At 39.8% G+C, this 23,850-nt stretch overlaps 1 protein-coding gene across 1 annotated transcript in view; it reads left to right on the top strand.

The window, feature by feature from the left end:
• The window catches only part of LOC120225622 (protocadherin-15-like), a gene marked incomplete at its 3' end in the record, with an annotated part of 247,527 nt that overhangs the window by 157,423 nt on the left and 66,254 nt on the right, over positions 1-23,850 (top strand). Inside the window, exons 9-12 of the mRNA XM_039223805.1 lie at positions 5,540-5,746; positions 11,407-11,427; positions 15,310-15,444; positions 17,004-17,153. Of these exons, the coding sequence (XP_039079736.1) occupies positions 5,540-5,746; positions 11,407-11,427; positions 15,310-15,444; positions 17,004-17,153 (513 nt within the window). The remainder of the gene's footprint in view (positions 1-5,539; positions 5,747-11,406; positions 11,428-15,309; positions 15,445-17,003; positions 17,154-23,850) is intronic.

The raw sequence follows: 23,850 nt of genomic DNA, 5'->3' as shown, positions 1-23,850 counted from the left end.
AGTTCATGGCGGTTCGTTAGTAACATTTGTACTGGAAAGTGCCCATTTTGATGGGTTTTCACAAATCAGAGCACCCAGATACACAGCACAAAGGGCATTACGAATACCCCGGATGCCTCACCATCCTCTCCTGGTCACTGCCCCTCACACACCTGAGGACCCCCACTGTATGACTGTAATGACATAAATTACTTCTGTCTGTTTTAAACTGTTCTTAATTTTTTTATAGTTTATTTATTTTTGAGACAGAGAGAGACAGAGGATGAGTGAGGGAGGAGCAGAGAGAGAGGGAGACACAGAATCTGAAACAGGCCCCAGGCTCTGAGCTGTCAGCACAGAACTCGACATGGGGCTTGACCATGCATGACGAGACCATGACCTGAGCCAATGTCGGACACTTAACTGATTGAGCCACCAAGGTGCCCCTTAAATTGTTTTTACAATTCTGTTAAAATATCATTTTTTTTGTCAGGATCATAATAGTGCTACGCCCCATTCTTTTTGTTTGCAGGAAACTTCAGAGGTATCTGTTCCACAATGATATACTTTGCACTTGAGAAAGAATTCAATAACAATGTGTTGTCTTTCTACAGGGAAATGTTTAGACTTTTGTAAGCACTTGTTTTCACGTAAAAGTCCAAGGAATTCATGCTTGAATCTCAAGACAGGCGTGTCTAAATGCCTGGCTCTTTGAACATAGAAAGCTAATAGTATTGTTAGTGCTAATAAATAAACAAATTGGTTGGAAACTTGAGTAGATGCATTTTAGCAAACTAAACTGATTAGGAAAAAAATGGTAATGCAATTTCTAATCAAAAAGAGAAAATGAAAGTATAAATTCAGCCCTCCAGCAAAAACCTCCAAAGCAAATGCTCTTCCTGTCTATTTGAAAGTTGCATTTAGGGTCCGGATAAGGGTTAAGGGCCTCTGAAGCCCCAGTAGCCAGGGTCTCCCCGGTTTGCAGAGTCAGACTCCTGTGGATATAAATAAGTAGACTGTGCTCAGCTGGGAGACACGAGTGTGAGGAATGGCATCCTTTGTGTCCTGAAGGCTCTACTGTGGAGGAGACTGGGGTCCAGGAGGGACACAGAGGACACCCAGGAGGGAGAGGAGTGTAAGGGAGCATGATGAAATCAGATCCTGTGGGCTCTGGAGAAATAGAGGTCAGTGAAGGGGTTTGGTGGGAGAAATGACCCAATCCAGGGGTGCCTGGGCTGCTCAGTTGGTTGAGAATTGACTCTTGATTTCAGCTCAGGTCATGATCCTTTGGTTCCTGAGATCGAGTCCTGTGTCAGGCTCTGTGCTGACAGTGCAGATCCTGCTGAGAATTCTCTCTCTCCCTCTCTCTCTCTGCCCCTTCCCCCCACCCCTGTCCCTCCCACTCATGGACACACACTGTCTCTCAAAATAAATAAAATAACCATTTAAAGGAAAAAGAGGTGACCCAATCTGGCTATTCTTTAACAAAACTGCTGGTCTCCATTATGACAAGGGGGAAACTGACAGAGAAGTTAAGTAATCAGGTGACAGATGGTGGTAGTGGCATCAGTCTGGAAACAATGCGGGAGGCGACGAGTGGTTAGATCCCGTGTATACTGTAAAGTTCACAGTCAACAAAATGTGCCCGTGGATTAGCCATGAGAGGCAGAAAGAGGCACGACTGGAGGTGGGTCCTGGGTCAGAGGGTCCTGGCCGAGTAGCTGGAAGAAGGGGCCACCGTGGGTGTAGCGGGGTTGTGAGTTGAGACGCCCCAATGGGCAGAGGTTACACAGGAAATGCTCATCAGGCCCTAGGCACAGGTGCGTGGTGGGCATGGACATGAGACCTACACGGCAGGTGCGGGCATGTGGGCTGGGCTGGGGTCAGGGCATTGCTGACATGTCTATGGCCATGACATTCGCAGGGGACCCACCAGTGCCTGAGTGTGAGGCTGAGGAGGAGACAGCCAAGCCCCCCGGGGCTGGAAGAGACCAGCAGAGGACAGTGGGGAGAGGTCCAGGGTGAAATGGGAGGAAATCAAGAGGCAGGGTCATGTTGAAAGGCTGGTGAACCGTTTCCAATGCTGAAGATGGATTCGGGGGCAAGGACAGTGTAGGAGTGTAGGAGTCCCAGTGACTTGGACAAGGGAGCCTGTCCAGGAGCCTGCCCAGCCAAACCCGTGAGGAGCGAGGTCGTCACGAGGGACCGTGTGCTAAGTCAGTGCCCCCCCCCCCAATAGTGGTAAGTCCTGTCTAGCAGAAAACAATTTCATGCTTCTTCCCTAGATTTTATTTAAATGTCTTGATAATCTCCTCCCTTTTCCTGTTGTGCCCTTATTCATTCTATCTCGAGAGGGTTCTTATCGGAGAGGAAGGAATTTGTTAACGTGGTTGCTGCCCGCGCGCAGGAAGAGTTGTACTGCTTCCTGAGTACCTGGGGCAGGGAGCCAGGGGATTATCAATACTTGCTTTTAATAATGAAGACGGAGTGGTTTGTCTCCTTTAGTGTTTTGCCCTCCAAAGTAACTACATAATGCATTTTTTAAAAATACTTCTGATTTCTTGGCTTTTTGTTTCATTACTGAAAACGGGACTTATGCCCAGAAATTCTCCAAACAAAAGCTGGCTTTTAAAAATAATATTTAACTGGTAACTACAGACTGTGTGGATATAAATACGGTTATCTTACGGGGTTAAGTGACTTAAAATGCCACGTTGTTTCGCCTGACCTGCTTTTTTATACTTTTCCTCTCATTGATTAGTGATTATGGGGGAACAAAATAGGTCAGGTTTTTGAGAATTCCTATTTACATTAGATAGAAGAAGGAAGGATTGGATGACAGGTTTGATGCATGGTCTCAAGGCAGAGCAAAGTGTCATGGTATTAATTTGTGTTAAGTGCCATATTTTCACTCTAATTAATCTGGAGTATCTGTGTTATTAATATTCTTTCCTGCCACTAATTTCTTCCATCAGTCCTACATTAGGTTGTTCATTTGCATCCTTTGAAGTAGAGAAAGGTGAAGAATTTCCCTGCGAAGCCTCTCATAAATCAAGAGGCTAGAGTTTGGGCGCTTTCATCTCTGGTACTTCCATGTGATGTAGCCTTGAACTTAAAATTAACCTTTTGGCTCCTCCATCAACACAAATGCATATGTTCTTGCATTTAGAGAGGGGTGTACCAAATAGTGCAGGGGTTAAGAATGTGGACATTGGAGACAGATGCCTGCTTAGCACACCTGACGAAATACATGGCACTAATCCAAAAATATCGGCCATATTAACACCAAACTAATGTGAGGGTTAAAACAAGGCTTTTACATGTTATTTTTAAACATATGCAGAATTAGACTGTGCCCAGAGATCTAATTTGAGTTTCATTTCCTTTTCATTGGGCCGCTTTGTTTTCATCATGCAAATAATACATGTTCTTCCTGACTTCACAGCTGGTGGTAAAAATTAACAACCTATGAGCTGAATGTAAAACATAAGCTTCTTTCCTTGTTATAAAATTCGGCTTTTTGTTTTCTCCTCATCATCCGTAAATTGTGATGTCTGTGTGTGTTTATTGTGGGGGAGGGAATAAATTATAGAGTTTGTGACTTTTCATAGCACTGCTAGCATGTCCAAGATGTCGCGTAATGGCTTTTCGAATAACTAGATGCAAAATAAAGGCAGAGAGAAAAGGCCCTGCTCACAGTGACTTGCGTGTATGAACTCTTCCCGCTTTAATCAGATCACAGTTGCTGGGTCAGAACCCTGCACAGACCAATTAGTTTTGTCCAGTGTAAAAGCGATGTTTGCTAGTCAGAGTCTGTACCTCTCACCCTGATCATCTGTGTCCAAAAAGCCTGCTGTGTGTCACAGAGGGAACTCCTGAAAGAGCATCTGTGGCTCAGTGCAAATTAATGACAGCCGCTGTACACAGAGGGAGTGGTCCATACTGATGGTGTGGGGAGCGCATTCATGTGTGTGAGAAGAACGCAAAAGTCCAGACGGGGCTGCGCGTTATTTCAGGATTGTGGTCCCCAGTGCCGACTGGGGCTCTCTGAACGTTTTGTGCCATTGACCGCTGTGGCAATCCATTGCCCAGTGAAAACATAAATGCATAAAATAAATGATGTAGTATTATAAAGGAAATCTAATGTGTTGAAATAGAGTTCTCAAAATATTTAAAAAGAAGAAAAATACATATTTTTATTAAAGCTTTAAGTAACCTAATTTTCCAGTGGGATTATTAATTACCACACCTTCAAATTAGTGATTAGCATAAATGAGATTTCAAAATACTTCAGTATTAATAATAATACGAAGTGAAAAAATATTGCGATTTTTCAGGGTTCAGGGTTATCGGTACTGCCAGCCATCACTGTGATCTATTACTCACCCTCTTCGTTGATGGAAATGCTAAATTATGATCAGAAGAAAGTGTACAGTTATCTTCTAGAAGCCCAAGTTCCTGCCCCTGTATTGAAAGATCAGAGATACCTTTCTGAACCACTTGTAAATTTTTGTAGCTAAAATGGAACTATTTCATGCAGTAGAGCACTCGAGTATTTAATATCGAATATATAACCTGCAGTTGGAGTTGACTTCAGAACACAACTATTGCAAAAGTGGGGAAATGTATCAATAAAAATTTAAGACAGCATTTGAATCTATTTCAATAAATATATTCTATTGACTTATGTCAAGGTTTCTCCTGACATTTAGAGGAAATTTTCTAGAAGTCAGTTGTGGTTAAATCTTCCCTGAAATAAAACTTTTAGATTGCTATATAATAAGGTACTTAAAAAACACACAAAAAACAAAGTCAAGGATTGGTGTTTCCCCATTCATAACATGTCCATGTAGTCATAAAAAGAGAATTTATTGGAAATATAAATTGTCATCATTTTTTTAAACTGAAGAGGAGAAAAAAAACAAATATATTTCTAGTACATGAGTTTTAATTATACTTGAATAACATGTCTACTTAAATAATATTTCAATTCCCTAGCTACTAAAAATATATCTTTGAAATTATCTCGGTCCCTTACATGGTGCCTTTGAGGACTTTCCATGAGTAAAAATGTAGCCTTATTCTATTAACTTTATAGAGAAATATGAATTATTTGGGATTTGATCATTAGCATGGAATGAGAAGACACAGGAGAATAAAGTAAATATAATACTTTAGGTTATGAATCTTTTTATCTTTTACTTAAATATTGCATTAGCAATTTACCAAATGCCTTTGCCTCTCAATTTTCTATCTGTTCTTAAGCACAATTACCTCTCCTAACAACATATAGTGCAGATGCAATAACTCATTATTAGTGTGTTTTTTTGGAATTATGTCCTGAGTTTGAGAACAGGAGACAAAAAAGTTGATGAAGCATCTCTGGACCTTCTTGTCCTCATTTACGTTTTCTTTGGGCCCTGGTCCCACTGACTTGAAAGCGTTTCTTCTTTCCGTAATGACTCCACATCAGAAGAGAACCCTCCTATATGGTACAAAAAGTGACACGCAGAATCCAATAACATAGAATTTTTTAACTTCTCAAAAAATTATTTTCTAGGCTGAACAAGACAATGGTCACCCTCTGCCCGCCTTTGCCAGTCTACATATCGAAATACTGGATGAAAACAACCAGAGTCCATACTTCACGATGCCCAGCTATCAAGGCTACATCCTGGAGTCAGCCCCGGTGGGAGCCACCATCTCCGACAGTCTGAATTTGACCACCCCTCTCAGAATCGTGGCTCTGGACAAGGACATAGAGGACGTAAGTTCAATCTGTGTTTTACTCTTGTTTTCGTAACACATCTCTGGTCTTTACACTAACAGGAAATTTTACAAGGACGTAGTTACATGAGCTCTAGAATAGAGAACCAAGTCCGTATAAATAAGAGTCTCAGAAACGAGGATCTCAGTGCTGTAATTTCATTTCACATGAAAGATACTGGGAGAAAGAGTATGTCTGAATTCAGTGACCGTTTGTTTTTTGTTGTTGTTTATTTTTCAGTTTACAGATACTGGGTATAAGGACTAGAATAAACGTTTCATCTATAGCTTACTAAACCACAGGGCAATCTTTTTTTGTTTAATTAATATGGGTTGTGAACCGTTTCTATAATTGCTGATAGGGGAACATAATGGCATTACACAATAAATATTTAAAAAACAAAAACATGAAGGCAGCCCTGCAGAATGGTTTAGGGAACTTTTCTGATGCTAAGTTATTAGGAAAAAACTGCATTTGGAAGCAGCTGACCCGCTCACACTGCCGCTGCCGCCTGTGCTCATGTTAAGACTCTGTGCACCACACACACCATTGCCCTGTGCTGGTGGTGCCACTGGCCCCAGAAGTGGGTGGCCCTCCAGGCAGAGTATTTGACCTCTTCACTCCCTCTTGTGCTGTGGAGTGGGTAGAAAATCTATACCAGGCCAGTCAGAGCCCTTCCAGGAAAGGAAAATCAAGGAACCAGAGCTGGGAGGCTTCGGTATCATGTATTAAAGAAGTGGAAAGGGATCTGAAGCCACTGTAGCCACGTTTGCTGATATCACCTGTCACCACATGAAGGAAAATAGACCTGACAAATTCACACAGATGGGGACACTCTTGGGTCCTGTTTTCTTGGGTTAGAAAATCTCCGGGCATATACTGATCTCTGAAGATTTTCCTTTTGTTCTATGGTTCTGTGACCTGCCACACTATTTCCCCGTGCATCCTTTTCTTTTTCTTTTTTTTTTTTTCTTTTTTTTTCTGTTGTTGTTGTTGTTCTTTGTAAGACATACTTTCAGTTTGAAATCTGTCGCTCCAGGGGCGCCTGGGTGGCTCAGTCGGTTAAGCGTCCGACTTTGGCTCAGGTCATGATCTCTCAGTTTGTGCGTTTGAGCCCCACGTCGGGCTCTGTGATGACAGTCAGCTCAGAGTCTGGAGCCTGCTTCGGATTCTGTGTCTCCCTGTCTCTCTGACACTCTCCTGCTCACACTGCCTCTCTCTGTCTCTCAGAAATTTAAAAAAAGAAAAAAACAAAAAAACAAGAAATCTGTCACTCCCAAGGTGGAAAGTCCTGACTCAGCTGATTCTTCCTCTTCATCAGAGCTTTCATAAACGGTCTGCAGCTACGCTGTCCCCCACGGCCGCCACCAGCCCTGAGCGGCTGTGGAGCTCTGGAAACAGGACTACGCTGACAAATTAATTTTTATGTTTTGTTTAATTAACTTAAGTTTAAGTGCTCACCTGCCACTACTTGGACAGCACAGCTGTAGACTGTCCTCCCAAATCTCCTTACAAGGAAGCTTTGTCATAGTCTAGTAAACGAAGAGGCAACTTTCAGGTTTTGTTTTCCTCTTTCTGGAAAATGTTTCTAACACTCCGCAGAGGCTGTGATGACTCCTATGCACCCGGCTTCTTTCCAGATGCCTTGCTGCCTCCTGGTGCTTTCTCACCTTCTCTCTTCTCAGTCTTCCTGTGCTGCTTAGTCTCTTGTCTCTGGTCTAATCATGTTTTCACAGTAACTGTCAGTGAGTTCTTAGCATCAGCCAGACAGTCCGGTAAATGCTTCATCTTGTATTAATTCCCTTAAATCTCACAGCAAACATAAAAGATGCAATTTCCCATATTGCAGAAGGGGAAATTGAAGCTATTTTAAATGTTTTTTTTTTTTTTTTTTTTTTTTTTTTTTTAGGAGAGAGAGAGAGAGAGAGACAGCGTGAGCAGGGGAGGGTCAGAGAGAGAGGGAGACACAGAATCTGAAGCAGGCTCCAGGCTCTGAGCTGGCAGTCAGCACAGAGCCGGACGTGGGGCTCGAACCCACGAACCGCGAGATCATGACCTAAGCGAAAGCCGGACGCTTAACCGACTAAGCCACCCAGGCGCCCCGGGAAATTGAAGCTATTTTAAATGCATTTCTGTGATCACAGAGTTCGTAAATGGTGGCATTGGTCCTTGAGCCACGGTCTGTGGGAAGCAAAGTCCTTGATTTTAAGCACCATGAAACTAAAAAATCTGTGTCTACTTGATCCAGTATGACTATAGTCTGACCGTCATGACAGCTGATAAATGCTATAGGCTTTCTTCCAGAAAAGTGTGTATACGAACACCATTTCCTGTCCTGACATAGGGTGTTAGGGATCCCTTGAATGTCTTCATCTAGTGAATGCTCACCAGAAAATTCAAAGCCACCTTAGTAAGTTTCATATAGGCTAAGTTACTATATTTTGTAGGCCTGGTGTTGTTCCATAGATTTTGGTGTGGGTTTTATTTCATTTTTAAATTGGAATGCGTAATCATAGGTTAAGCAGCAACTAGTCAATTTGGAGAATTATAATAGTGTAAGTCATACCTTCATTAACACATCGGTTAGCAAAAGCTAAATCCTAAAAAAAAGACAGCTTATAGTTTTTCCATAATTGCAAAATGTATGTGTTTGTATTTAATAGATGTTCTTATATTATTGAATAGTTGAATACTCACCCCTACACTTGCTTGGGTACATTTTTACTTTTCTGGATCGGCATTCACTTTAAAATGATAAATGTTAAGACTGCATTCTAAAAACCTTTGTAAAGGATGGTGGTACTTACAGGGTATCGCTGAGGTGGAGTTGGGGGAACTCCTACGTATAAAATATCTGGGAAAGACTACTTGGCATTCTGCTCTTAGAGTTGACAATCCCTCTTAGCTTATTAAATGATCTGAACATTTCGAGGAGTTGGGGTAGAAGGCTATGGTGCTTAGAGTTTGTTCCTTGGAGTTAGCCTCCAACTCCCCGCTGGTTTGGCCTTTGGTCCTACTGTGTGATAGTTCTCTGACACTGTGTGCCTCATTTTCACAAGTTGCCCCTTTTTATTCAATCACCTGTGATCCAAAAAGGTATATGGGAGCACTCATCACTGTCTTGGCCTCTCCTTCCCTTGGGGATGGTGGGAAGGACAGGGAGAAGACAGTTCCCTTAAATGCTACCATACACTCTGAGAGTGGCACCGTTAATATGTCCTGTAAAGATGTCAAGTAATTAAACAATGTGTATCTTGCCATGAGCTTATTATTTAGGCCTATCCTGTTTCCAAAATTAACTACAATGAGTGCCATTAGATGGCTAGAAAGTGAACAAGTATCTCTAATCTCCTAGGGGTAAAGGTTTCTAAAATGTTAAATATATCTTCTGTGTATCTGCAATGTAAACAAGCCCACAGAAGGTTAAGCATAGTTTAATCCAGTTTCCTATACTGTGTGAAATGTTCTCTTAAAACCCACTTCTCAGGTACTGATATCACACCTCATTGTTCCCCTCAGTCTTGAAACCCAAGAGTCTTTGGTTTTTGTTTCCTTACTGCACCTGAAAGTCTTCACATTCTTCCTGTTTTTTTTTTTTTTTCCTCTGGATATTTGATGACTGTCTTTTCATCTCCGTCTTTACAACCTCCATTCTGTTTGTCTCACATTGGTCTCTCATCAGAATTTCCTCCTGATGCCCTTGGCTTCCTATTTTTTCTGACTCAGGTGTCTCTCACCCAGCCACTGAGAGCCATCTAATCGGTCTCCATCACACTTCTGCCTCACATGCTTTTGAGACGAGCTTTCCTGCAGAAGAGAATGGCTGTCTGTCACCGGATGCCTGAGCATTCACACAGACTCATTTCCAGAAACTTCCGCCTTACCTGCTACATTTAGCAACTACTTGTAGTTTCCTGCATAACTTTATCTTATTACCTTTGTGACATTTCCCACATTTTGAAATCTTTCATCTTTTATCCCCCAAGCTGGCTTGGACAAATTCCACTTAGTGTTGAGAGTTCTGCGTGGGTCTCTCTTACTCGTACGTCTTGTCCAGACTCTGCTTCCTCTTGGTTGAGTTGTGTGTCTCTTTAACGCTATACATGTGACATTGTAGGCGCCTTGCACCCTCTTTGAATTTAAACTGTGAATAGGGCTTTGATCTTGGTCGCTTTTGTATCCTGAAGATGTAACACAGTTCACAGAATTTAGTAGTTTCTACTAATAGTTGAATGAACTCAAACATTCAGGCACAAGTAAAGGAATGAGGATATCTAACATATGCTTCAAAATTCTAGTGATCTTGATTTAACTGTTTCATGATACAGCCCATGTCATGATTGGACAACTACTTCCTAGAAAACTCCTCATCCTATTGAGTTGAAACGAGCCTTCTCATAACTCGCCTGGTAGTCCATATAACTTCCATTTTCCAGCCCTCAGAATAAATCCTTGGAATAGTCAGTAACATGTTTGAAGATGGATTGATGTCCTTCAGAATCACCTGGGTTTTTTTTGCCAGGCCAAGTACTCTTTATTTTAAAAGTAAAATATGTTCACTTACTAGATGATTTAAAGATTTGTATTAACAAAAAGAAACTTCAAGGCCCTTTCAGTTCACAGGCAAGAATTTTCCTGCCTGCTAATTTCTCAATGTTTTTGAGTGCCAGAATAATGAAATTAATTAAATCACCATACAGGTGAAGGATTTAAGAATAAAGACAGAAACATGTCACCACATTCAGGTGTTACCAAAAGAAACAGAGATGAACCATCAGATCCGAAAAGAGAAGTTATCACCAAGGAGTCAATTTCCTGAGTAGCTTTAAGAATAAGAGAACAAACTTGGATTACCTGTCTAAAAATCAACCTCTTCCTTCTGTTTAGGAGAAAGTAAGAGAGAGTTTTAGAAAATGGTAGCATGGATAGGTGAGTGGCATTATTAGCAGTGTAGATTTGGGGTCAGAAGGAATATTAAAGGTCACAGTGAAACCAAAAAAAAAAGATTAAACAAAAATAATTGTGTTAGTGTTCCTTTTCTATTGATTTATAAATATCCACATAAAGATACATATACCGTATAGAGAGGTAATAGGAATCACATTCCTATGTTTTGTTTTGTTTTGTTTTGTTTTTTAAGTACTCATATGTTCAAAATAGCCCAGCAGATAGGTAGAACGAGACATGCCCAAGGTATTTGAGATGATGTCTGAAACCACCATGTTTTCAGTAGGCAGAGCTACTAAAAGTTGATTATTGGATTCCGGTTATAAAAAAATAAGTAATGAGGAATAATCATCAACTGAGGCTACCCATTTGGCTTGTAGGAAGGCAGTGAGTCACTTATAATTCCATGTGGGTTCACAGTCCTGCATAAAGAGGTACTGTTTCAGAATCAAGGTGTCCTTGAAACTTAACACAATATGCTCTTAAAGGTCCACTGCCCTTATATGCTTTATACATATTGTTATGCTGTTGTATGTATGTTATGTGAGGATATTAAGAAAAAAATACACCTTGAAAAAAGTTATTAGTTTAAATGTGCTAGAAGATATTGTTGTCATTTATTTGTTTTTTCCTAGTGTATGCTTGTAAACTGTATGCCTGTCTGTGGTCAATTACGCTTACAGTTTTCTATTTAATGTTTACTTTGCACATAGGTTCCGCCAGGTGGAGTTCCTGTAGGTACTAGGTGTTCGTTTTGTGTTTGCTCTTTTGTTATTTGCTGTGGTTCATTTCCTAATTCTCTCTTTTCTCCTAAAACAAGTAGATACTTGAGTACCCCTTATAAACACATCTACAATGATGTTAGATATGTGTGTGTAGATGTGTTTTAAATTCCTGTTCATCATATTCTTGGTTAGAATAGAATGAACTGTGTGAAATGCAAATTTCGTATGAACTTTAGCAAAGAGTATTCAATTTTTAAATGTTTTTCAGCCCCTGACAAACATTCATATTTCATCATCATATTCTTTCTGAATCTAAGCTTGGGACTGAACCCTTTTGAACAAGATTATCTGAAGACAACTACTGTTGACCAATTCAAATTGGCAGATGAGGTTAATTTCTGTCATCTCCCCTCTTATGCTTTATAACTTAAGTATGCATATGTATATAGGTGCACATATACATACATTTTGCGTTATATGTGTATATATAAGGATGCATATAAACGTGTGTTTATTGTGTGTGATACAATATTCTGATTCTCATTGGAAACCCCAAATTGGCTTCAAATCCAAGTGACTGTTTTATTTGAATATATTTCTTCTATATGATAGGATTTTTAATTTTATATTCACATGTTTGTTTTCCTTTGCATTTGGATATGTGCTTACTTTGTCTTCATTTTTTTCTGTGCTATGAGTGAATATCAGAGTTTATTTTACCTTCCCAGAAAATAATACACAAACCAATGAAATGATACTCTTGTTGTATATACTGACTATGTACTTTAGATAATATAATACTACCTTATGTCAGAGGGGGAAAAGAGCACTTATTAACCAGACTTCTGTGTACATATTGATTTTAAAAATCTAATATGTATTTTAAACATTTTTTTAGACACAAGGACTACATAAAATCTACTGTCCCTGTAAGAGTAGGAAGTCATAGCATTTTCTGTCCATTTTAAACTCCTAATATACCACACCCGAAACAAGTATTATCCTTAAAAATAAATCCCAAGTATTGAGCTTTGAGTAATAATTGGCTGAATAATTCCAAATCTGCATTCTTTGATTCTTGTCCTCAAAGAAATACCTAGATATTCACCAATAGAATCTATGTATCCCATACATATATTTTAAAAGGTTACTATGTTAAGTATCCATGAACTTCAAAGGTTATAATTTAATCAGAGATTAACTGAGCAGGACAGATTGGCATGAGCTATAAAATGCCATCGACAATGGTAGCTTTATATGCTATGTTATCTTTCTTCCCAAAAACAGTCTGCAGGTCTGGAAGGTGTATTTTAGTCCCTAGCTAGTTATTACAGCAGGACTTGAAATGAAGACAAGTGAAATATCAACAAAAAGGTCTTTAATGTTTCTCGTTATGAAGCATGAGAGTCTCTTTATGAAGTCCTGGTAGTTGTGTCGTCTTCAAACGGGAAGCATCTGACAGGGAAGTTCTTGTGTCTTTCATAAGCTTGAATAATGATGGTGTGGTCTGTGGCACAACTGCGTGGTGCAGTATCACGTGTGGATACAGTGGTGCATGGCCCAGCACTTAGCGCCGTCCTGAACTGTCACTGCCCGTGACATAACAAAGGAATTGTTCACAACACGTAGGGAGCCTGTGAAGGAATATACCCAACAAATTTACCAACACAAGCTCCCAGGGAAAGGAAGAAAAGAAACTGGGAGAATATTAGTTGTGCAGAAAGTAGAGAAGGACTGAGGGACTTGAACAAAGGGAAAGAAGTAAATGTTTGATATATTAGGTCACAGGGCAAAGCTCGCACGGCTGGGATTACTGGCCATGTAGAGGTACAAGTACAGGATGCTGCGTTCCTCAGGAAAAAGTACATGAATTTAACAGCCTAGTGATTTTACCCTAGTTAGTAATTGCTGTCAATTGAAACTGCATTCTAACTATTTTGATCACTTAAAAATAACCATTGATTTTATTGAAATTGACCTTAAAGGATGCAGTAAGAAGAAACCTCAAAATGTGATTCAAAATATGTTGATTTCGTATGCACTTTATCATCAGTTTTTTAAATAAATAATTTAACTTGTTACTAATGAATATATTTGATTAATGAACCCTGCCCCCAAACTGCTAACCATGCTGAGCGTGTGGGGTCATGATGCTGACACAGAAACTGAGGTTCCTGTTGAAAGTATGCATGTACTTTTCATGGCTCTTAACAACATTGGTGATTTTATACTATAAAGACCAATGGAAATTATTGTCTCTGGTATTAGTTTTTTTATTGTTCCAGGATCAATAAATGTAGCATACTGGACTTCTATCAAAACCTTCCATAGAAGACCTTCTATGGACCTAGCAGCTACACTAATGTAGCTAAGTGATATCTCAGGAGACATCACAAATACAGAACTATGTTAGGTTCGAATGAAACTATTCATTTCAAAGTTATTTGGAATATACACATACTGAAGCTTTAAGAAGAGGTATAGATTCAGCATCTGTGGGCTGTATCATGCCCACCTTTTAATATAGTGGCACACATACCAACTTTCTCAATTTTAAATAAAAATGTTTAAAATGTGAGTGCTAATGTTTTAAATCAAATCAGCATGTCTTTAACAAGTCTTAACTGTATAGTCTGTCCTCAGCCCCTGATTTCAGACATAGAAAAGGAATCTATGATATGAAATTACATTTCACACTACACTATGCGTATTATGCATTGGGTTTTTATTTGAGTATAGTTGACACACAAAATTATATTAGTTTCAGGTGCTTAACATAGTGATTTGATGCCTCTCTGCATTGTCATGCCCACCACAAAGTACCTGCCATCTGTCACCACAAGATGACGCTGTTACAGTTACACTGACTGTATTCCCTGTGCTGTGGCTTTCATCCCCATGACTTATTATTCAATAACTGGATGGCTGTATCTCCCAATCTGCCATTCTCCTCACTGTGTAATTTTTAATGTTGCCCAAATCTATTAAAAAAATACCTCACCTCCCTGTGTATCTCTATTGCTGTTGTTTTCATAGCCTCATCAGAAGCCCTCTGTCCCCAGTAACCCTCTTTCCTTTGCCCACCTGCCCTCTGACTTCAAGATGCCAACACCAACCCACACCTCCCCACCTCATGTCCTTGTTCTTTCTCAAAAATGCAGAGATGAACGTCTTATCATCCAGGGGCAGCAACAGACCGTGAAGGGTTTCCAATGCTTAGTGAATTTTCTCTGTTTTGAACTTTCACAATCATTTTGTTATGTATCAGACACATGCAGCCATTTTATATACTTTCAATCTAATTATCAGAAATGTATGTTTAAATTTAAAAAAACATTATGTTTCCCCTCGGGGAATCTTTACAGCATTAAAATAAGAGAGATCGAGCATGATATTTATAGGTAATGAATTATATATAATCAGTTTTATTTCTTTTTTACATTAAACATGAGAACAGAAGAGTAATATGAGTATGGGCACTTTGTTACCACAAATGAAGTGGTTGTACAATCCTACAGCTAAAATGGGGGCTCCTGTTTTCTTCTCTTGCATTTCCTTCTTATTCCTTGAGCCCAGGGAAGTTCTGGAGAATATTGATATTATAAGCCAATAAGAATATATTCAACTAAATTGTTATCTTTCTTTTCTTTTTTCCTTTTCTTTTTACATTAATTATCCTTGTACTTATTCCACTGTCTTGTTTCCCACAAAATGAGTCATTGTCTTTGCATAATTCAGCTCAGTGATGAGTAAATGTCTAATAAAACCTATCCTTTCTTTGGAAATTCTTATTATATTCACGTATCGTTTTGTAACAGATTTGTAAAATTAATTTCCAGATAATGAACTAACAGCTGCATTATTTACTCAACTTCCCCCTCCCCCCCAAAGACGAAAGACCCAGAGCTTCACCTTTTCCTGAACGATTACACCTCAGTCTTCACCGTCACGCAGACTGGTATCACTCGCTACCTCACCCTACTGCAACCAGTGGACCGGGAAGAGCAGCAAACTTATACTTTTTCGGTAAAAAGACTTCATATACATATTTATGTGTGTCTGTGTGTGTGTAACAGAAAGAGATATCTGTTTGCAACTGAAGAGGTCCATGAATGAAGAGGAGAAAAACGCAATATTTTCAAGTAACTGAGAATTGAAACTATCAATAATAAAATTCTTCACGTTTTTCTCCTTTTTCTGTTTATAAGTTTGTGCAGCTGTGTTATCATTCTTTACAAAAAAAGGAAAATAATTTTCAAGATGAAAACAGGAAAATGAGAGTTTCATTCTTAACCATGCACTCATAATTTACTTAAATTGAGATATTATATACCAGAATCCACAAGCAAAGAATTATTTCCTAACCCTTATTTTATTTTATGGATTTTGTTATTACGTTTTATATTTTGCCATAGGGTTAGGCCAGTGGGTCTTCCCTGGGATGATCCCTGCACCCCCTACCCCTATCCCACCCTCCCCCCTGGAAGCGTTTGGCAATCTCTGCAAGGCAGTTTGGGCCATCACTATTGGGTGCTACTGGCATCAGGTAGGTAGACTCCAAGGATGACACTATGGGCATCCTCCCTTATATAACACACAGGGCAGCCACCCTGCTCTCTGACAGTGAGTTATCTGATGCAGGGAGCCTACTTCAAGTTAATTAAGAAGAAAAAGTGCTGAGGGGAGATTATTCTGTATTCTATATTATTCTATTTTCTGTATGTTCTATATTCTATATTCTATTACACAAACACATACATGATTTGTGGGGTTGAAAGGTGAATACAGATAAAAAGAAAGTTCTAGTATCCAAGTTCCTGAGCTAGATTTTATTCATATATAAGAGGAAAATGAGCTGTTGGAAAAGTACAGACTGTAGGGTTTACATGGGGCTCCTTTCTGGAGATGCTTCCTTACATAGCAAAGCCACAGCTTATAGAAACCCTAAGTGACAGTGCAAACGTAGGTACAGGGGTGGATTCCAGAAGTCATTCGAACAAAAATGGCAGTTGGCAACACTGGCTTTGTTTGTCAGAACTTCCTAACATGTTATGGTGTAATTAATATATCACTATTATATAATGTCATTAAGTCTTTTAAAAATTGCCGTTTTCTAAACTATCAGAAAAAGACATCCCATCCCTAGGGCACCTATTTTCTTGAGTTATCCATACAAGCATGTTGGCTGTAAGAGCATCTATGGAATTATATAACCACTATGTAAAATGGAAGAATATTTTCTTATTAATTTTTAAAAATTAAATCGTAGTTAATCCTAAGAATCAGCAATGTTACTGACCCACTCCATGCCTCTCTGACACTTTACATATCTGCTTATTTAAATGTGTTTTGAATTTGAATACATCAAAGATAAAACAGAATCCTTTGTAATTGGTTCTTAGCACATTCAAGCACTTTGCTTGTGTGAATTATTATAGGCATATTATTTCTTTTTATCAACAGAACATTTTGGTACCCTTTTAAAACTGAAATTATATATGAGAAATGCCTTAAATCATAACAGTGAACTTGGTACTGCTTATGTTTGTGTGATTTATCTGTTACATGTATTTTTCTCCCCAAAGATAACGGCATTTGATGGTGTGCAAGAAAGTGAGCCAGTTATTGTCAATATTCGGGTGATGGATGCAAATGATAATACTCCAACCTTCCCTGAAATATCCTATGATGTCTATGTTTATACAGACATGAGCCCCGGGGACAGTGTCATACAGGTAACTACCCATATAGCATGGGGTTCTATGCAAAGCAAGTGTTTCCATGGCCATTGTATAATGCTTCGCTTCGGAAATTGCTTAAGAAATGCAAATAAACTTCAGACCCATTATATGACATGACTTAGCTTCAGAAGCTTAAGATTTATGTTGACCTTTCACATAAAAATGTATTTATATTGACTTTAAAGTAGAATTAACTAGTTATTAGATTTAAATATAGCAATGTGATCATTTTATAATTGATTTTTAAGAGTTTAGTACACTGACTCTACCTAATTGATTCATATAACAATATATGTAATATGCTGATGTTTTCAAGTCTTAGACGTATAGTTTAAAATTTCAAATTGTTTACAACTTTTGTAAATATGGGTTAAATTTCTCTTGGTGATAAAGACAGATGACTACATTAATAAATCAGTGGACGACACTGTCAGACAGTGGTTACCTGGTGTAAAATGGAATCATCAACAGCAGAGAACATTTGGCTTTCATACTCAATGGTATCTTTGAAAAAAACAAATCAGGCAAAATGTTTCTCCTTGATGTGCCTTATTTTTATTATTAACCATGTACTTACTGCCTTTAAATTAATTATGTTGTCTCAAATTATGTTTTTTTTTTTTTAATTCTCTGCATAAGTCACAAAGAAGTAATCATATTCTTCCTCGAGGGTTTTTAGAAATCTGGAGAATAGTTGAGTCTAGTACTTTCCAAATTGCTAGTACTTTTCAGAATTATCTAGGGAGCTGATTAGAAATACAGACAACCAAGACTTCACTTCACCTTTCCCGGATCTGAGGCTCTATGAGAAATACTTAGGTTATTGATATTAAAATAATAAACCCGAAGGGTTTCACTTGTACAGACACACAAAGACCACTGATGTAGATTGTCAATATCTGAGAGTCAGACTCAGTAATTATAAGTTACTTTCAGGCCAGGAAAGCCATGATTCTATATACTTTTTAGAGCATTTCAATGGCTCCAAATTGTTATTAAATGGCATATGATACAATTATAATGATATGTAATCACGTACTAGTATGATACATACTAATATGCACTAGTATAGTATATAATTAGTGCACATAAATCAATTTACATGTCTGCATGTTTTAGCATTATATAAATATTTCGGAGTATTAAAGATCAGCCTAAAGACCCCGACAACAAACTTAAACCTTCACATATGGCTCCCTTTCCCCAGCTCCGCGTTTGGTCCTCTTTTCCTGTGCACGTGCTTTGCCCCTGACCTACCACCTATACTTAACCAAATGCACATGCCTTGTTCCTTCTCATTTCCTCCAATTAGCTGCTTCCCTTCCACGTACAGTTTGATGGGTCTTCTTATCTGTCAGATAATTTCCCTTCTGCGGACCCATGCCTTTGTGGTGTTCAGAGGGTAGTTTGGAGTCATCCTTCCTGGATGGTCCTGCTCTCGCATCCCACCTGGGACATAGTGCTGTGCAGTGACACTACTGTGACCCAGCAGCATGTCCTTATCGGTGTGGGATGTTAAGGAGGAAACAGCTCATGTGCGCCTCGGAGCTTCTGTACATGGTTTTCTGTCAACCAGGAGTGCTCTTCTTACCCCAGATTTTGCAAGGCTGGCTCTCTTTTTCCATACAGGACCCTGCTCAAAATGTTACCTACTCAGAGAAAACTTCCCTCGAAGCTTAGTGCTGGCCCCCTCCCAGCTCACACACTCTCTGTGCCTCCCCCTCTCAAATGATCCTCTTTTCTTCTCTCTCACCCTCCGCCCACACTGAAGACCCCTCGAGGCCAGTGTCCTGTTTAATCACCAGGCTGCCCGTACACTTAAGACATATCATCCATGCGGTACCTCGCCATCCAAAGAATGAACTGTTCCCAAATTCACATGGCACTGTTATTACCATAGGCTAGAAATGATTCCATGCTCTCTCTCTCTCGTATTCATCGGATTAAGATACACTTTCTCGGGTGATAAAAGGGATGACATTACAGCCTGGGCAGTGGAAATTCACCTGTAAGCCCTTCTGTGCATGGATACCTTCTGCCGTATTTGGCAGCAGCTAAAAGGCCACAGTACGTTTTATTCCTGTTTTGCTTATGGCGTGTCATATTGATGAAATCCACCCTTGCAACCATTTGTCTTGAGGGCAGAACTCGAATTAGTTTATTTCTGTATCCACAGCATTCACCTCCATAGTGCCTAGCATATCAAAAGTGCTCACTAGAGTCGCCACTTAATATGTTTATTCAATGATGACAGAAGGGAGACATGTGGACAAGCAGAATGAATGGGAAGGTGTAAACGCATTGCCTTTTATCTCTAGATGACGGGTGGACCTTGAGAGCTACATTTGTCTTTCCCAAGGCACTTACATAGGCAGCAGCATTGCAGTGTATGCACATAAAGGGATGACAATCATTGTCATGTTCTTATTTAATTAGACCTGATTCTCATCTCTATAATAACATAATTGGAAGTAAAAGTAAGTTTATACATTAAAAAAAAAAAAAAAAAAAGCAGCCAGCGGGGAACTGGAAAGTGTAACTAAGAAAATGATAGCAATTACGTGGTGGAACTGTATCTCAAAAAATGTCTGCCTTGGGGGAATCAAACGCTTCTTTCTGGCATTTGCCGGCTGCAACAGTTAATTTCCCTTATGTATCTATTTATAAAACAGATCTTTCCTTGCCTTTAAAGATTCATCTTTTATATATCTTCCTGCACTATGCGGGTTATGAAGATAGAGTGTTGTGTGGGTCTGTATGGCTCTATGTTTTAAAATTACTTAAGCACCAAGAGATAAAAGCTTATAATTATTATTTTAAATGTTATTCCTGGCATGTGGTAAAAGAGTGCCATAGCTATAAAACATCCTCCGAGGATCTGGAAATAAAAGGAAATAGATTTCCTATTAAGAGGAGAATGTGTAAACAAAGCCAAATGATTTAGAACTGTGACCCACCCCTGCCTTGTGAGAATCATAAAATAAGTTTTGTGCTGCACGGGCCCAGCCTCCCCAAACCTCGCCTTTCCATACCGACAATATCACCTCATTTGCTTTTGGTTAGTATTCTGAAATCAGAAAGAGTGAGAACATTAGAAGCAAAGATGACAGTGGGCATAGCCCAGCGGAGAGCTCCTTGGATAACACATTTTAAGCATATTTTAACCAGATGATTGTGAATCTGTCATTTTCAATGTGGCCCCGACACTGCCTTGGCCCGAGGGAAGTTCATTCCCAATTATTTCAGTCCAGTACCTTCTTGTTAGGAGGAACCATCCTTGCCTGTGAAAAGCAGATAGGTTAGGCATAAAGGTGTCAGTAATCAGGTCCTTATTAGAGATTCTGTTATAAATTGGTCCTCTGACTTTACATCTCTGATGCCTGAGTATTGTAAAAGGGATAGCGTGATTCTGATGTGTATGGCTCCTGAGTCACACTAGGGGGCAGTGGGGAGCACTGTCACAAAACAGCACCTGCGCCTTCCATACCTGGAAATGAGATGTAATCAGATTATTAGCATATCTCATGTTTACAGGGACTTTAGTAGTGTGAATGAGAATGATTTTGGCATGAAAGAACTTTTTGTATGCCATCGATGAAACTACAGGTTTGACCGATGAATGTCATGCTGTATTGTCTTAAGTCCCATTACACACTTTGCTGATTTTCTTGAAAAACCAGCTCTATATTAAGGAAACAGATTTTGGTATGTAATTTTAATATTGTGAAGATGTAGATTTTCATATTAGTAGTTAAGTCCAGTCCATATTCCATGGATGCTGTTCCTAAAATTGTACGACTTTCATAAATAGGTGTTCTTGATCCTAAGTGAATACAGAGATGTTCCTGAGCAGCCTTTAAAAATATCAGTGCCTAGGGGTGCCTGGGTGGCTCATTCGGTTAAGCATCTGGGGTCAGCTCAGGTTATGATTTCACAGTTGGTGGGGTCATGTGTTTGAGCCCCCATTGGGCTCTCTGCTGACAGCTCAGAGCCTGGAGCCTGCTTTGGTTTCTTTGACTCTCTCTCTCTCCGTTCCTCTGCTTGCACTCGCGCTCTCTCTCTCTCTCTCAAGAAATCAGTAAACATTAAAAATATTAAAAAAATATATTGATGCCTAGACTGTACCCTGACATTTTTATGAAAGTGATCTGGCCATTCAGAACCACTGTGAGAGATTGGATTTAGCAAACCAAAGCAGCTCTCACACGTAGCCAGTTTTGAGAAGACCCATCTTTAGCCCTTAGAGTATTTCACCCTTGTGAAAATCAGAATCCCTCATTTATCAAGGTGGAGTCTCATGTGAACCTGAATCCTTTGATCCTTACCCCCTTCTTTTCCATTTTTCTCCTTCTTCAGTTGCTATTTTTTCTGTCCTGCTTCTGACTCGTCTTCCCTCTTCTCCTCACCTTCACCTGTGCTCTCCTAACTATTCCATTTCTTTCCATTTTCCTACATGGCAGCAATGCCCCCTTCTGTAGTGATGTCTCCTTGTTGGTCTACCACTGTCCCTAAGTGTCCCCGCCTGTCAGTCTCCATGCCCTCCCAGGTACAGTCTCTTACAGCCTTCCCACCCTGTCCATCTGGGCACTTGGATTAATCGATGCAGTTACAGAGCTGATTACCTGATTTCCTTAGAATTATTGTTATTATTTTCTTTCACTCACATCATACCACGAGAAGCACACAAAATGGCAAATCCAGTGAGTCTACCTTTCATTGTCACATACAAAGGCACTTCTCATGCCTCCATCTAGGCAGAGCTCTCTGCTGTACCGTTTCCTGGAAACCCTCCCTGGTGACTAAGGGACTTTGTTACTGGCTCCTTGTTCACTTCTGGTTTCTCAAAAATTAACATTCTCCAGAAATCAGTATGTAGTTCTCTGTTTTCTGTGTCTCCATGTTGTTAGTCATTACCGCGATGCATACTCACGCCTCCCAAAGTTAAGTGCCCCGTGATGACCTGAAAATCAAGCTAGTGTTCAAAGTCGGTTGCATGTGGTAATGCAGGGTTTTGACAGGCACTTCACATTGGACCTACTCCGAGATAAATGAGCTAATCCATCATTCATCTAATACGGAAACATGGACTCAGATACACACATCCTGTCTTCCCGGGCAGCTGTTACATTGGGACCGGCCCAGTGGATCTCAGATCATACAGGTGTTCACAGCAACCTCAGATTTCGGTTTCTTGTCCCCTCCTCCACCTACACACATCCGGTTTCTGAAACCACTATTTCAAACTGGATCTGCCATTACTTCCTTTTCTGTGTCTATGCCCTGCCATGAATTAGGCTGTGACAGTGGACTCTGACCCATGACCCTATTTCTGCAGATGCCCACACCTCTGCCACAGACAGTTGTTCCAAAACATGAGGCACGACAGGCATGATAGGTCCTCACCCAAGGAAGGGCCCAATCTCTACACACACCATCCAGCACATCTGTTAAACCTCAAATATTTTCCTCCTCTCTCTACATCCCTCTATGCGATCAACTTTGACATCATATAGAGGCGTTTATTTTGTTCGTTGCGTTTAACTTCAACATTGAATATCCCTTCCCATTCTATTGCTACTGACGTTTCTCTGAAATTTCAAGATTTGAATGAAATTATATCATGCACAGTTCAAATGTCACTCTAGATTTTTTTTAAATTTAATTTGCATTTATTCATTTTTGAGAGACAGAGAGAGTGTGAGCTGGGGCAGAGTGGGGGTGGTTCATAGAGACAGAGATCCAGAATCCGAAGCAGGCTCCAGTCTCTGAGCTGTCAGCACAGAGCCAAATGTGGGGCTCAAATCCATGAACCATGAGATCATGACCTGAGCCGAAGTCAGAAGCTTAACCAACCGAGCCACCCAGGTGTCCCTCAAATGTTATTATTTAAATAAAGCCTTCATTTTCCTAGCAAGTTAGAATGAATTGTTCCTTCCACCATATGCCCACACATCCATCTGGCAACTGTTATCTGGCTCACAATTTATGGCACCTTGCAGTAAGGTTAGCACTTCGTGCCTACCCCCCTGCTGAGCTGTAAATTCCTTTAGGACAGGAGCTCTTCATGATGTGTGACCATCACTGCTCAGCACATCTCTTCCACATGGTCGGGGTTCACCAAATAGCATGGAATTTATTCCCCCAATGCTCTCCCAGTCAGTTTAGAAAGTCTCATTCTGGAAATACATTTTGTTTATATTAGGAATCCCCACTGTCACTCACTGAGGGTTATCTCCCAGAGCCCTCTCTCTAAGTCCATGGTTTCAGCCAGGCTATGCCTTTATTCCTCTTGATATAGAAGACACTACACTGGGGCGTGTGGGTGGCTCACTTGGTTGAGTATCTGACTTCGCCCCAGGTCCATGATCAAGCAGTTCGTGAGTTCAGGACCCAGGGATCCCTGCTGACAGCACCAAGCCCACTACAGATGCTCTGTACAGTCTCCCTCCCTACCCCTTCTCTGCTTGTGCTCTCTCTCAAAAATAATAAACATTAAAAATATATGTTTTAGAAAACACTCTATACTGAAGATGTTTCTGATACATTTATCTTAGGCTGTGTCACAGGTCACTATATATTAGAGCTCGAAATTACTTTGAAAATATTTCTTGTTCACATCCTCACTCAATAAAAAACTGGAGTTGATACACTGATAAATGATTGATCCAAATTCACAGCGTTTGTAAGTGGC

Source organism: Hyaena hyaena, unplaced genomic scaffold, assembly GCF_003009895.1.
Source record: "Hyaena hyaena isolate Hyena2069 unplaced genomic scaffold, ASM300989v1 scaffold_1453, whole genome shotgun sequence".
Classification (NCBI taxonomy): domain Eukaryota; kingdom Metazoa; phylum Chordata; class Mammalia; order Carnivora; family Hyaenidae; genus Hyaena; species Hyaena hyaena.
This window is presented reverse-complemented; position numbering and strand designations above follow the sequence as displayed.